At 43.4% G+C, this 16,638-nt stretch overlaps 1 protein-coding gene across 1 annotated transcript in view; it reads left to right on the forward strand.

Moving 5' to 3' along the window:
- The window catches only part of LOC130273447 (maternal DNA replication licensing factor mcm6), a 321,467-nt gene that overhangs the window by 90,064 nt on the left and 214,765 nt on the right, over window positions 1-16,638 (forward strand). The window contains exon 3 of the mRNA XM_056520266.1: window positions 10,162-10,308. Within this exon, the coding sequence (XP_056376241.1) occupies window positions 10,162-10,308 (147 nt within the window). The remainder of the gene's footprint in view (window positions 1-10,161; window positions 10,309-16,638) is intronic.

The following is a 16,638-nucleotide window of genomic DNA, read 5'->3' on the forward strand; positions in this document are numbered from 1 at the left end:
GGGGCAGTTCACACAATCTTATCTTTGCTGCCCATTGACTGTCAATGGGCAGCAAAAATAAGGATGTCACCCACTGCTCCATTCATTCTCAATGGGATTTCCACTCATTGACAAGTTCAGTTCTCAGCAATGTTCCTAAGTCCCACAGAGAATGAATAGAGCAGAAGGCGATCATCTGCTGATGCTTCATTCACACAGAGGATAAGGGACCTCTGGTGTCATGATTGGTGGGGGTTTCAGCGATTGAATGCCTCCTACTAGATATTATCTATCCCATGGAAAAGTGATGACCTACCAAAATAAAAAATAAAACTTACTTACCTTCCACTCAATCTTATCTGTGTACTTACCGGACCTGCAAGGAGTTTGTGCTGGTCTATGGGCTCTGTGCAGGCCAAAAAGCTATGGGACCATGCTCATATGACTGCAAGCTGTTCTGCAGAGGGGCCCTGCCTACCTGATAGTTTTTTTCTTCTTTCCCCCTACACAATAGTATTTTGTGTGTTTTCTGTTTTTTACTTTACAAGTCATGTGAGTCTCTGAACTTTTTCTAGAAAAACATGATGCCAAAAACCATCCGTAGGCTGGGTTTTTATCCGTTTTGTTTTCCATATTTTTTTTTTCAAATGCTCAAAAAATTGTCACAAATTCCACACTGCATTTTTTCATAAAAAAAAAAAACACAACGAGATGTTAGCTGCAAGTTAATAGGAATTTTTCACATTTAATGCTCCCTTAACATTTTAATCTCTGGTGTTTTTTCCACTTCTCTTTAGTGCATTACAGTGTTTGTGGGTTGAGTGTATGGTTTTAAAATAAAAATCTATGAAATCTTGGCGTTTCTCTCTATGCGAAAGTTCTAAACACCATTAAAAATGCGATGTGGGTTTTGCACTGGTGTTTATTCTGGCATAGTTGGACACAGTAAGAGGCAACAGGAAAAAATAGGTGTTCCTAAAAATGTATGTGTGTCTTTCCGCATGTTTGGTTTACATGCATTATTAACATGTGTTTTGATGCGTTTTTAGAAAATATTTAAATCAATGTGATATGGTTTGTGGGCATATTAGGTATAGCATATACATACATGTATTTAACCCCTTAACGACCACAGATGTAAATGTACATCCTGGTGCAGCGGTACTTAGCGCACCAGGGCGTACATTTGTCCTGTGCATGACCGCGAGCATTGAAGCGGTGCTCGTGTCATACACGCAGGTTCCCGCCTGTAATGGCCGACATCCACGATTGTATGGAAGTCAGCCATCAACCCCTCAGATGCCATGATCTGTAATGGGGCGCGGGGATCCCATCATCTGCAATGGCAGACGAAGGTCCCCTCATCTGCCTCCATCCGTCTCCCGGTCTGAGATCGAGCAGAAGATCATAGATAACACTGATTAGTGCTACGATGCCCTATGCATAGCACTGAACAGTATTAGCAATCAAATCCCCTATGGGGATATAAAAAGGGTAAAAAATAAATAAATAAATAAATAAATTAAAATAATAATAAAAAAAAGTTAAAAATCCCCTCCCCAAATAAAAATGAAAATTGTCAGTTTTTCCCATTTTTACCCCCAGAAGCATTACAATTTTTTTATCAACATATTTCATATCGCCACGTGTGTAAATGTCCGAACTATTAAAATATAATGTTAATGATCCCGTACGGTGAACGGCGTAAACCTCAAAAATAAGTCCAAAAATGCTGCTTTTTAGTCACATTTTATTCCCCAAAAAATCAAAAATGCGCTATTTTGGACTGTGGATTTTTTTTGCGCGTACGCCATTGAATGTGCGGTTTTAAAAGCAGTATATTTTTATAATTCTGACATTTCCGCACGTGGTGATACCACATATGTTTATTTTTATTTACACTGTTTTATTTTGTTACTAGGAAATGCCAGGTGATTTAAACTTTTAATTCAGAAGGGAATACCTTAAAAGGTAAACTTTTTTTTTTTTTACAGTTTTTTTTTTGTTTTTTTTTGCGAGCTCATAACTCCTATAGGGACCTATGAGCTTGCAATGGCTGATTGCATACACAGATTGTTGCCTTGCCGTTGCATGGCAACAAGCTGTGTAATCGGCAGTTGATTGCTCCAGCCTGTAACTCAGGCATGGAGCAATCAATCAGAGCCGGGATGCCGACGGAAGAAGGTAGGGACCTTCTTCTCTCGCGATGACCCCGATCAGCCGGGAAGCATTTACTTTCACTTTCGATGTGGCACTCAGCTTTGAGCGCCGCATCGGAAAGGTTAATAGCGCGTGGCCAAACGATCGCGGCCGCGGGTCCCGGCTGTGAATAGGCGCTGGGACCATCCCGCTATGACCATCCCGCTTATAGACAGGGACCGGACTTAGGACGTACTCACACGTCCTAAGTCCTTAAGGGGTTAAAGGGGTTATCCAGGAAATAACTTTTTTATTTATTTATATATAATCAACTGGCTCCAGAAAATTTAACAGATTTGTAAATTACTTCAATTAAAAAATCTTAATCCTTTCAGTACTTATGAGCTTCTGAAGTTAAGGTTGTTCTTTTCTGTCTAAATCCTCTCTGATGACACCTGTCTCGGAAAAAGCCCAGTTTAGAAGCAAATCCCCAGAGCAAACCTCTTCTAAACTGGTAGTTTCCCGAGACAGGTGTCATCAGATGATTTAGACAGAAAAGAACAACCTTAACTTCAGAAGCTCATAAGTACTGAAAGGATTAAGATTTTTAATGGAAGTAATTTACAAATCTGTTTAACTTTCTGGAGCCAGTTAATATAAAAGTTTTTTCCTGGAATACCCCTTTAAGGCCAAAATAGGCTTTTTCCTTAAAGGGGTACTCCGGTGCTTAAACATCTTATCCCCTATCCAAAGGATAGGGGATAAGATGCCTGATCGCGGGAGTCCCGCAGCTGAGGATCCCCGGGATCATGCACGCGGCACCCCGTTTTCGCTCCGGGTCTGATTATGGTCGACCGCAGGGCGGGCGGCGTGTGACATCACGCTCCGCCCCTCAATGCAAGCCTACGGGAGGGGCCATGATAGCTATCACGCCCCCTCCCGTCGGCTTGCATTGAGGGGCGGAGCATGACGTCACACGGGGGCGGAGGCGTGATGTCACACGCCGCCGAACCTGCGGTCGACCATAATCAGACCCGGAGCGAACACTCTCCGGGTCTGATTACAAACGGGGTGCCGCATGCATGATCCCGGGGGGTCCCCAGCTGCGGGACTCCTGCGATCAGGCATCTTATTCCCTATCCAAAAGGGGATAAGATGTTTAAGCACTGGAGAACCCCTTTAAGTGGTTAAAGTACACACAAAAAAGTATAATGTACCTAGCAGGTGCAATCAAATTTTCACATTTCTTATATGTCAAAAAAAGTGTTAAAATGAGTTGCAGCATGTGTAAAGACAACAGATCGCCAACTAGCTCTAATCCAGTCCCATGAGGTCAGGACAACTTTGGGGAAACTGTGATAGAGAAAAAAAGGATCTGTGCTGAAATCTATAAATGGTGCTAACCTGTTAAAGCTATGTTCACATCAACAGTAGGAGCTCTGTTATGGGCAGAGAAATAATGCAGAGAAAAATCCAGCATGTCACGTTAAAATCCTGAAAAATAACTGACATCTAATGGAACCCTGGACAGACTATATTCAAAGTGGGGATGCTTAGTGGACACTTCTTGACCAAGGGGTATCCTGATGGCCTCCTTTAATAGAGCATACTAAAAAGTTAAAAATATTAAACAAATTGATCTTATTGTTCCCAGAAATAAAAATGAAGGCAAAATGGATAATACATGCAAAAATAAAAATGATAAAAATTCTAATAGGTTAAAGTATAACGTTATAACTAATTATAATTGTGGGGAAAATGAAATAAAGAAAATTCTGAAGTGAAATTGGCCCATCATTTGCAGCCATCCCATCTTTAGAGATCTAAATCTGCAAAGTTTGGTGACTCCTAATAGACTAAAACGTATCACGAAGAATACCCAAATATCTTCTGCCTTGACAGTAACAAGCTGCTATCCTTGCAACAAGGCACGTTGCTCTTTGATTGAAATACCCACTTGACATTTCAGTCTTTTCAAACAAATAAAACATTTTCCATTGCACACATAGTCAGTTGTGATATTCAATTTGCAATATACTTGCTGTATTGTAGTTGTCGCTGGCAGTACATTGGCAGTACCGTTCAAACGGTGCGGTCACGTATGTCCAAGCATAGATCAAATATCAAAAAATAACTTTTCACTACACAGTATTTCTCAACATTTTTCTACAGTACATAGTAGCAATATTAACCCCTTAAGGACCCAGGACGTACTAGAACGTCCTGGCACCCTGGGCTTTAAGGACCCAGGACGTACTAGTACGTCCTGGTGTTTCTCCGGTCTCTGCCGCGCCCCGGGCAGAGATCGGAAGCGGATGCCTGCTGAAATGCTTCAGCAGGCATCCAGGGCAAACGCCGAGGGGGGCCATGTAGGCCCCCCATGTCGGCGATCGCCGCAAATCGCAAGGGAAATCGCCCTTGCGATCTGCGGCGATACCGGGCTGATCGGGTCTCTGGGACCCGACCGCCCGGTAATTTCGCATGATCCCGGCTGTCACAGACAGCCAGGACCATGCTAACGTATAGGAGCGAGGTGGCAAACCTGCCACCTCCTCATATACCCTGCGATCTGTCGGTTAACTAACCGACCAATCGCAGGGGGGGGGGGGCGGTTACTTCCTCCCGTCCTGCCCGGCCCCTTGAAGTCCGGAGAGGACGGGAGGAAGACCGGAGGACGCGGCGGGGGACGGGGGAGTGCTGGGGACCGGCCCCGGTACTTACCTCGTCCCTGAAGACCCGGATCCCGGCGAGGAAGAAGGCGGCGGCGGCGACAGGTGAGTGGATCTTCAGCCGTGGTCGGGCCCTTTACAGCAATGCACGTCGCCGTAAAGCGACGTGCATTGCTGTAATGGGACCCTGTAAACTACAACTCCCAGCATGCCCAGACAGCCCTTGGCGTCTGGGCATGCTGGGAGTTGCAGTTTTGCAACATCTGGAGGTCCACAGTTTGGAGACCACTGTGCCCTTCCAGATGTTGCAAAACTACACATCCTCAGCATGCCCTTACTGTCCAGGCATGCTGGGAGTTGTAGTTCTGTAACATCTGGCCCTTCAGATGTTGCAGAACTACAACTCCCAGCATGCCTGGACAGTTCTGGCATACTGGGAGTTGTAGTTTTGCAACATCTGGAGGGCTGCAGCTTGGACACCACTACACAGTGGTCCCCAAACTGTTATCCTCCAGCTGTTACGTAACCACTACTCCCAATATGCCCTTCGGCTGCCTGGGCATGCTGGGAGTTGTGGTTTTGCAACAACTGGAGGCACACTGGTTGGGAAACATTGTCTGTTTCCTAACTCAGTGTTTCCCAACCAGTGTGCCTCCAGCTGTTGCAAAACTATAACTGCCAGCATGCACTGATAGACTGTGCATGCTGGGAGTTGTAGTTTTGCACCAGCTGGAGGCCCCCCCCCTGTGAATGTACAGGGTACATTCACATGGGCAGGGGCTTACAGTGAGTATCAGGCTGCAAGTTTGCGATGCAGCGAATTTTGCGCGGCAGCTCAAACTCGCAGCGGGAAACTCGCTGTAATCCCCGCCCGCGTGACTGTCTCCTAAAAACACTACACTACACTATACTATCACAAAATAAAATTAAAAGTAAAAAACACTACATATACACATACCCCTACACAGCCCCCTCCCCTCCCCAATAAAAATGAAAAACGTCTGGTACGCCACTGTTTCCAAAATGGAGCCTCCAGCTGTTGCAAAACAACAACTCCCAGTATTGCCGGACAGCCGTTGACTGTCCAAGCATGCTGGGAGTTTTGCAACAGCTGGAGGCACCCTGTTTGGGAATCACTGGCGTAGAATACCCCTATGTCCACCCCTATGCAAATCCCTAATTCAGGCCTCAAATGCGCATGGCGCTCTCACTTCGGAGCCCTGTCGTATTTCAAGGAAACAGTTTAGGGTCACATATGGGGTATAGCCGTACTCGGGAGAAATTGCCTAACAAATTTTGGGGGGCTTTTTCTCTTTTCACCCCTTATGAAAAGGGGAAGTTGGGGTCTACACCAGCATGTTGGTGTAAAAAAAAAATATTTTTTACACTAACATGCTGGTGTTGCCTTATACTTTTCATTTTGACAAGAGGTAAAGGGGAAAAAAGCCCCCCAAAATTTGTAACGCAATTTCTCCTGACTACGGAGATACCGCATATGTGGGCGCAAAGTGCTCTGGGGGCGCACAACAAGGCCCAGAAGGGAGAGTGCACCATGTACATTTGAGGTGATTTGCACAGGGGTGGCTGATTATTACAGCGGTTTTGACAAACGCAAAAAAGAAAAAAAAAACACATGTGACCTCATTTCGGAAACTACACCCCTCACGGAATGTAATGAGGGGTGCAGTGAGAATTTACACCCCACTGGTGTCTGACAGATCTTTGGAACAATGGGCTGTGCAAATAAAAAATTTTGTACAGCCCACTGTTCCAAAGATCTGACAGACACCAGTGGGGGGTAAATGCTCACTGTACCCCTTGTTACATTCCTCAAGGGGTCTAGTTTCCAAAATGGTATGCCATGTGGGGGTTATTTTGCTGTCCTGGCACCATAGGGGCTTCCTAAATGCGACATGCCCCCGAGCAAAATTTGCTCTCAAAAAGCCAAATATGACTCCTTCTCTTCTGAGCATTGTAGTTCGCCCGTAATGCACTTCATGCCAACTTATGGGGTACCTCCATACTCAGAAGAGATGGGGTTACAAATTTTGGGGGGTATTTTCTGCTATTAACCCTTGCAAAAATGTGAAATTTGGGGGGAAACACACATTTTAGTGAAAATTTATTTTTATTTTTTTACATATGCAAAAGTCGTGAAACCCCTGTGGGGTATTAAGGCTCACTTAATTCCTTGTTACGTTCCTCATGGGGTCTAGTTTCCAAAATGGTATGGCATGTGTTTTTTTTTGCTGTTCTGGCACCATAGGGGCTTCCTAAATGCAACATGCCCCCCAAAAACCATTTCTGAAAAACGTACTCTCCAAAATCCCCTTGTCGCTCCTTCCCTTCTGAGCCCTCTACTGCGCCCGCCGAACACTTTACATAGACATATGAGGTATGTGCTTACTCGAGAGAAATTGGGCTACAAATAAAAGTATACATTTTCTCCTTTTACCCCTTGTAAAAATTCAAAAATTGGGTCTACAAGAAAATGCAAGTGTAAAAAATGAAGATTGTGAATTTTCTCCTTCACTTTGCTGCTATTCCTGTGAAACACCTAAAGGGTTAAAACGCTGACTGAATGTCATTTTGAATACTTTGGGGGGTGCGGTTTTTATAATGGGGTCATTTGTGGGGTATTTCTAATATGAAGACCCTTCAAATCCACTTCAAACCTGAACTGGTCCCTGAAAAATAGTGAGTTTGAAAATTTTGTGAAAAATTGGAAAATTGCTGCTGAACTTTGAAGCCCTCTGTGTCTTCCAAAAGTAAAAACACGTCAATTTTATGATGCAAACATAAAGTAGACATATTGTATATGTGAATAAAATAAAATAAAATAAATATTTGGAATATCCATTTTCCTTACAAGCAGAGAGCTTCAAAGTTAGAAAAATGCTAAATTTTCAAATTTTTCATCAAATTTTGGGATTTTTCACCAAGAAAGGATGCAAGTTACCACAAAATTTTACCACTATGTTAAAGTAGAATATGTCACGAAAAAACAATCTCGGAATCAGATTGATAAGTAAAAGCATTCCAGAGTTATTAATGTTTAAAGTGACAGTGGTCAGATGTTCAAAAAATGGCCGGGTCCTAAGGTGTAAAATGGCTGGGTCCTTAAGGGGTTAATGACCTGTGGCTAATCATCCTTAAGATCACACCGGAGAATATTCCCAACCATTATCAGAAATTGATTAACTGTGAATCTTATTGGATCTTTAAACTAGCTACTTTGGTGTTGCAGGGACTTAATGAGAGAATGTCCGTTAAATTGTGTACTGTATGGTTTTTTCTGTATGCTGCTGAAGTGTATTTTTGGTATTTTTTTATGTGATCTGTAGGTAGGTCGGTCCTAAATTTTATAGTAGCGTCCTTATATTTCATACTGTATGTGTCATATTTTGTATCAGGGACATATTATTAATCCCTTGTCTTTTTGCTACATGCTTGCATTGGATCGGCACCCTCTTGTGGGGATTCACTGCATGCATCCTAGCAATCTTGTAAATGGTTTAATTACCTACTTTTATTCTGTTATTCAAGAAGTTAATTTTTACCTTTTGTGTGCCGCTATTTCTACCTTGTTATGCCTGAAAAAGCTGCGCATGCGCACCGAAACACGTTGCACCCCTTAATGACCCAGGCTTTTTCCGTTTTTTAATTTTCAATTTTTCCAAGAAATCATAACTCTTTACAATTTTCACCTAAAATTCTAAATGATGGCTTATTTTTTGCGTCACTAATTCTACTTTGTAATGACATATGTCATTTTACCCAAAAATCTACGGTGAAATGGGGAAAAAAAAATCAATGTGCGACAAAATTGATGAAAAAACACTATTTTGTAAGTTTTGGGGGCTTCCATTTTTACGCAGTACATTTTTTGGCAAAAATGATACCTTATCTTTATTCTGTAGGTCCATATGGTTAAAATGATACCCTACTTGCATAGGATTGATTTTGTATTACTTCAGAAAAAAATCATGAATACATGCAGGAAAATTTATACATTTAAAATGGTCATATTCTGACCCCTATAACTTTTTTTATTTTCTGTGTTCAGGGCGCTATGAGGGCTCATTTTTTGCGCCGTGATCTGAAGTTTTTAGCTGTACCATTGTTCTGATCAGACTTCTTGATCACTTTTCATTCACTTTTATGTGGTATAAAAAGTGATCAAAAATGCGCTATTTTGGACTTTGGAATTTGTTTGCGCGTACGGCATTGAACTTGCGGTTTAAAAAGCGGTATATTTTTTATAATTCAGACATTTCCGCATGCGGCGATACCACATATGTTTTTATTTACACTGGTTTTTTTTTTTATTCTTGGAAATGATGCCAGGTGATTAAAACTTTTATTAGGGGAAGGGATAATTGAAAGGGTTAATGATTTTTTTTACACTTTTCTTATGCAATATTATAGCTCCTATAGGGGGTTATAACATTGCATTAACTGATCTTTACCACTGATTGATCCATTCCTATCAAGATGGATTAATCAGTGTTTTCGGCGATTGAATGCTCAAGCCTGGATTGAAGCATTCATTCTGCGATCGGACGGCACAGGAGAAGGTAAGAAGATCACCTTCTGTGCTACAGCTGTTCGGGATGCCGCGATTATACCGCGGCGATCCCGAACAGCTCCCTGAGCTAACCGGCAACTTTCACTTTCGTTTTTAGCCGCGCAGCTCAGCTTTGAGCGCGCGGCTAAAGGGTTAATAGTGCGCGGCACCGCGATAAGTGCCGCGCGCTATTAGAGGCGGGTCCCGGCTTCACTATGACGCCGGGCCCGCCGCGATATGATGCGTGGTCACCGTGTGACCCCACGTTATATCGCAGGTCCGGGACCCAGGAAGTACCCATACGTCCTGGGTCCAAGGTTAAAGTCCGTTTTTATCATCCTCTCTGTGTTCTGGTCAGTCAACGCCGTTTGAGCCGGTTACCTCCATTGCCATTCCTTGCACTTTTATCCAGGATCCATTGATGTCCGGTGTCTCACCCACACTTCAGCCTCATTATCAGCGTGTATAATGGAGCTCCTGACTGATGTAAACATTGCCTTAGAATGTGGTTAAAATCTTGTAGATTATTTTTTTTTTTATCCAAAATTCATCCAGGAATACAAAAACAGAGGTAATTTCTTTAAAAAAACAGCTCCATGTCTGTCTTCAGGTTGTGTGTGGTATTACAACTTGGAACCATTCACTTCAATGGAGCTGAGCTGCAGAACCGCACTGGAGACAGGGAGTGGTTTAGGAGATAAATTACCTCTGTTTTTCTATTCCTGGATAACCCCTTTAACTTTCATTGTGTATGGATGCTTATAATATTTCACTGACTATATTATGTACTCTTTACATACATTACAGATGCAAAGGTAAAGATGGAGGAAATGTGTATGTACCTGCAGCTGAAGAGTTAATTAGACCAGAAAGAAACACTTTGGTGGTAAATTTTACTGACATTGAATATTACAACCAGCAACTTGCTACCACAATCCAGGAAGAATATTACAGGTAATTTTTATGTAATTAACCTGTTAACACTTAAAATGTACAGCACAGGCAACAATTTTCCAATCTCAGAAAGTGGTAGCATATCCCTAATATCACTAGTTATAACACTTCATCCTCCATGATAGCACTTCAATGTCTTTGCATTATTTTGCCATAGGTGCAGAGGTTATTAGTCACACTTTGTTTCTCTATCTGTGTGTGTGCATATGTGTGTCTTTTGTCTGTGTGTGTATTTATGTGCACTCCCTACTCAATTTGTATCTGCAGATGTCATAAGGCTCTGTGGACAGATGCAGGAGGCATTCAGGAAACATACGTATATGTGATACCCCTCTGATCTTTAAAGGGGTTATCCACCATAAGGGGATTTTAGTAGTACGTATCAGCCAGACCTGGGTATTTCCTGTTGCATTTCGTTTTCTAAACTACACATCCCATAGTTCCATAGTTTGTAAGTATGATGTCACTTTCCTCTCTCCCACACATCAGCCACCCCACCTATTGAAACACACCTGTGATCCCTTCAATGTAATACACCAGTGTTTCCTAATCAGGGTGCCTACAGCTGTTGCAAAATGAACTCTCTCACACCCAGTGGTTGCTTCCCCCCATTGAAGCAGGATAGACTCCCTTTGATCACCTGACTAGTGATGTCAGGTCTCGTCGCACTGCAAACTGGGAAATCCCAAGACATGAGTAATTTTGTATGTAGTTAAAAATAAATATTTGGGCTATAAACACAGAAGAATTGTGAGACCACCGTCACAAACAGGTACAGACACTATATTATGAAGTACACTAACTTCACAGCCCCTGTAGCATAGTCAAATAAAAATAAAAATGGAATACTCCTTTAACAGGAAAAACGTTAGATCTGCAGGCTGCACAGAAATTGTATTCACTACCATAAGGCTTTCCAACCATGAAATGTTGCTATAGATGACCCCCCCCCCCCCCCCCAAGCTCCTGAATGGGTCCCCGGCTCTTGCAGCTCAACTCACCAGTTCACTGCTTCTCTGTGAGTACTCTGGCCTCCCCCTTTGGAGATAAGCTCAAGCTGAACAGCCTGTTCAGCCAATCACCAGCTAAGATCTTGCCGCTAGCATACTTGTCAAGATCACTGCAAGTGCGGGGTGAGCAGAGGGGCCTGAAGCTGAAGTTGCAAATGGGCTAATGATAATCTGGCCCTTCACATCTGCCACCTGATGTCCCACTTTTTTAAATTAGGAATGCATCCACAACTCTTCATGATTTCTGGGGGAGTCATCCTCCCTCAGTTCCTACACTCATGGCTGAACCCAGCAAAGAAAGTTGCAACTACTTGACCAACAGTATCTTACTTCAAGGAGGCACTTTTTTTATTTTTATTTGTGCACCTTAACAGATGTTAGTTTTGACGGGGCACAAAGGGAAACAACTGGTCCCGACAGATCACATTTCTTATTATGGGGTCCGTCAGGGGCAGTTGTTTGACAGGAGTAGCTGTCGTGCGGTAATACCGAATATTCTCAAGTATAAGCAGAATTTTTCAGCATGTTTTTTTGTGCTGAAAACACCCCCTCGGCTATACTCAAGTGAACAAAAACCGCTTCTGGCTTATCTGTGAGGGGATGAGCCAGGCGATCCATCTTTGGCCATCTATGCTGCAGGTATATGTTCTGTGGGGAGGTTTAGTTGTTTGGGGCTGCCCGTCTTCACCGGGAGGCCCTCTTCTCCGCTCCGGGTCGGCACCGAATTAGTGACGTTACATTGACGCCACTGCGCAGGGACGTCACGGACGTCTGCTGCGCACGGACTTCCCTGCGCGTCGTTGTCAACGCAAGGTCACTAGTCTGTGGCCGGCCCGGAGCGGAGAAGAGGGCCTCCCGGTGAAGATGGACAGCCCGAAACGACTAAATCTCCCCACCGGACTGTCCCTCCTGCATAGATGTCTGAAGATGGATGGCCCGGACCAGCTCACCCTTCCACAACTGGGGAGTTGAGTAGAAAACAAAAGGGGGGTCTGGATGATGACAAAGGGATTGACAGGGGGATGATGACGAGAATGGGGGTGTTAATGATGGGGGTCTGGATGATGACAGGGGGGGGAAGATGTATTTCCCACCCTTGGCTTATAGTCGAGTCAATAACTTTCCCTAGGTTTTTGGGGTGAAATTAGGGGCCTTGGGTTATATTCGGAACGGAGAATACTCTATTATATACGGTGACTCAATTATTAATTAGGAATTATGGTCATAAGAAATATTAAACATTTTGAAAATTATTAAAAATATCAAAATTACGACCTGGTGAATTGTAGACCAAGCCAATTGATACAATTCACATTTGAGTCAGCCTATTTCCTCACATATCAACAAGTTCTTTTTATGATGGAGATTAAGGATGTGGTTTTGTAATATACAATAATACGCAGGTATTAAAAAAGTATGCAGATATATTGATTATAAGGTTATAAACATAAATGAGTAATAAACAAAATTATATATGCAAATTAATATAAATTAATATGTTAGTAAACATTACAAGCTTGTTAACTGACTACATATAGTAGAACAATACATGTGGGTAGTAAGTAACTTGTTACAATGAAACAAAAGCTACTAGGTTAGGATATCATAAGAAAAAGGTTACATATCACTCTGTCGAGAGAAAACCCTATGATATCAAGATGGGCAATATCTAATCATAGATATCTCAATATGGAATGACATTCCACCCCTTCTAACCAACTACAAATCACATGACTCAAAGATTGACCAAATCCATCTAAGGATATAAACATGGAAGAAATTTAACCCCTTAAAGACGCAGCTAATTTTCACCTTAAAGACATATCTGACCACGGTCACTTTATATATTCACTCTGGGATGCTTTCACCTTTCATTCTGATTCTGAGATTGTTTTTTAGTGACATAGTCTACTTCAACATAGTGGTAAATTTTCGTCATTACTTGCTTCCTTTCTTGGTGAAAAATCCAAAAATGTCATGAAAATTTTGAATTTTTTTTCGAGCTTTGAAACTCTCTGCTCTCTGTAAGGAAAATGGACATTCCAAATAAATTATATTGATTCACATATACAATATGTCTACTTTATGTTGGCATCATAACGTTGACATGGTTTTTTACTTTTTGAACACATTAGAGGGCTTCAAAGTATTGCAGCAATTTTCAAAATGTTCACGAAAAATTCTAAATATGAATTTTTCAGGGACCAGTTAAGTATGAAGTGGATTTGAGGGACCTTTCTGTGAGAAATACACCACAAATGACCCCATTATAAAAACTGCACCCCTCAAAGTATTCAAAATGCCATTCAGAAAGTTTAACCCTTTAGGTGTTTCACAGGAACAGCAGCAAAGTGGAGGAGAAAAATTCTCCATTTTTTACACTAACATGTACATGTAGCCCAATTTTTACAAGGGTTCATTTTTACAAGGGTTATGAGGAGAAAGTCCCACAATTTGTAGCCCAATTTCTCTTGAGTAAGGAAATACCTCATATGTTGACGCAAAGAGCTCTGCGGGCTCGCAACATGGCTCAAAAAGGAAAGAGCAACTGTGTGATTTTGGAGGGTGAATTTTGCTGAAATGGTTTTTGGGGGGCATGTTGGATTTGTCAAGCCCCCATGGTGCAAGGATAGCAAAAAAAAAAACACACATGACACTATTTGGGAAACTATACCCCTCCAGGAACGTAACATAACAATGGGTATAGTGAGCCTTAACACCTCACATGTGTTTGACAGGTTTGCGTTGAAGTTGAACGTGAAAATGAAAAATTTGATTTAACACTAAAATGGTGTTGATATAGATTTAATCAGATAGCCTGGTAAGTATCCTGCTCCCTTCCAAATACAAAAATAGGGCTTTTGATTCTCTGTGCTAGCACCGGAGTAAATAACAGACACATGGTCAGTGGTAAAATACTTCTGATCTTTATTGAGCAGGCCCCTGATTCATATAACCTCTGTAATTAGCATAAGTTCCCACCCCCTGCTAGTAGGTACGGCTTGCCACTCCTGAGACTTTTCGCGGGCTGTCTTTGTTCAAAGTTTTTCAGACGATGGTGGGGGCCAGATGATGTTGTGAGCAGAGAGGGGAGGGGCAGATGGGGAAGGGGACTCCTAAATGAATAAATTTTTTTTACAAGGAAGGAAACCATAGAAACATGGGGTAATAGAAAATGGACCACAAAATTTGAAGCCCAATTTCTCCCAAGTAAGGAAATACCCCATATGTGGACGTAAAGTGCTCTGCTAGCGCACTACAGGTCTCAGAACAGAAGGAGCACCATTGGGCTTTTGGAGAGAGAATTTGGTTGGAATAGAAGTCGGGGGCCATATGCATTTACAAAGCCCCCATGGTGCCAGAACAGTGAACCCCCGCCCCCCCCCCCCCCCCCCATAATGTGACCCTATTTCGGAAACTGCACCCCTCACAGAATGTAACATGGGGTACAGTGAGCGTGAATAGCTGAATTAAACTCCATTTAGTGCAGTACAGGCTCCAGGGATCCACATGTGAGGACATGGGGCAAGGAATCATGGGAAGGCGGAAACAAGGGTAGATGGGATGACCCTGAATCACGAGCAACATGCAGCCTATAAGCAGCCAGCCATCCCCTGTGATGTCAGTCTCATATAATCGGCAGCCATCTTGCGGCCTGTTACTTCAGCCTTTAATTGGAAAGAGAGAGAGGGCCAGACAGCGCTGTGTGTTGCACAGAAAAGTATTCGTACAGCAGCCGTTCACCTCCCAGTCACTAAAGCATTCTATTACAGAGAGGGACAGGGCAGTGTGTTTCACAGAACAGCAGCGATTTAGCTCAAGCCCAAATCCTGCCTCGAAGCACTGATAGGTAAGGGAGTGAGATTGAGAGTGCAATTTTGGGTGTATTACACAGCGATGGGCTGCTGGTGTTTTACACAAATACTTTAAGCATACTGGAGCGCATTGTCCTCCCCTCAAAAGTGCATACCACATACATACAAGTGGTGTACTATTTTGTTCCTGTTAGTCTTAAGGGCCTAGATAATGTGAAAGGCCAGGCAAAAGTACAAACCTACTGGTGTTGTACACAAATACTGTTTTAAGCGTAGTGGAGCGTATTGTACTCCCCTCATATACGCACTAAGTTTGTCAGGCAGAGAAATGACAGGATGTGCACAGAGAAGTGGCAGAGGCCTAAATTCATCAGGCAGAGGTTGCTGCAGACTAGGGGCGAGTGGCAGCAGGAGTCTCGGTGAAGAGGCAAGAGCTCCCGGTATCAGCTAGCGGTCATGTCTCGACCAGCAACCCATCTGCCGTCATCGATTGGTTAACACGGTGATCCACTTCATCAAAAGTGACATCTGACATCCCCGGTCAACAGTCGGTGGGTTCCTCAAACACAACCCTCAGTTGGCATGGCCCGGGGCAGCCCCTGTCCTCCCATTGCCTCTGTCCTATGCTGTTCCCTCCCCCACAGAAGTATCTTATGCTGTTGGTTCAGCTCCACTATATAGTGATGACTATCTAGAGGACAGTCAGCAGCTACTGCCCAGCCAAGAAGTGGAGGAGACATCCGCCGCTTCTTACACTAGCCTAGAAAGTAGTGATGAGGAGAGTGGCGTGGGAGGTGGTGTTGCGAGCATTCAGGCTCCAGAAGCAGACACTGTTGAGGAACCTGAGGAGGACATCAGTGACTTGCAGACACAACTCTATTATGATGAAGCCAATCGTACTTGGGAACCGGGTGCAGAAGGGGCTTCATCAGGAAAAGCGGGTTGCAGGTTGCCCGTGAGGCATCACCGGAGCCAGCAAGGTGGTGGCATGGTTGGCCATCAGCATCGTGGCAGAAGTGGAAGCCTACCTTCACGGGAGGTAGTGAAACAGGGGATCCTGGAGTCGGCACAGTAGCAGTCAATCAGTGCAGACTGTTGTTGGGAAAATCAGCTACTTGGCCGTGTGGCAATTTTTCATCAAGCATACGGAGGAGGTTAACATGTAAGATATGTCGGCAGAAGGTGAAGCGTGGCCAGGGTCCCAATGTTGGCACCACGGCCCTGCGTCAACGTATGCAGTGTCACCGTAAAGCGGCCAGGGAGAACTGTGGCTCCAATGTGCTGGTCCAGCCTGCTGCATCACCCAGTAGAAAGTCGCTCCCTGGTTCAGCCAACCAAGGCTCCACCACCTCAGCTGAAGGGAGCTGTGTCATACCAATCTTTTGTCGCTCCAGATGCTTCTGTTCCTCCTACTTCGAGTCAGTCATTCCGTCAGCAATCCATCGGCGAAGCCATGTCCAAGAGACAACAGTATGTGCCCACTCATCCAACGGCGCAGAAGCTGA

The sequence above is a fragment of the Hyla sarda genome, chromosome 5 (genome assembly GCF_029499605.1).
Source record: "Hyla sarda isolate aHylSar1 chromosome 5, aHylSar1.hap1, whole genome shotgun sequence".
Classification (NCBI taxonomy): Eukaryota; Metazoa; Chordata; class Amphibia; order Anura; family Hylidae; genus Hyla; species Hyla sarda.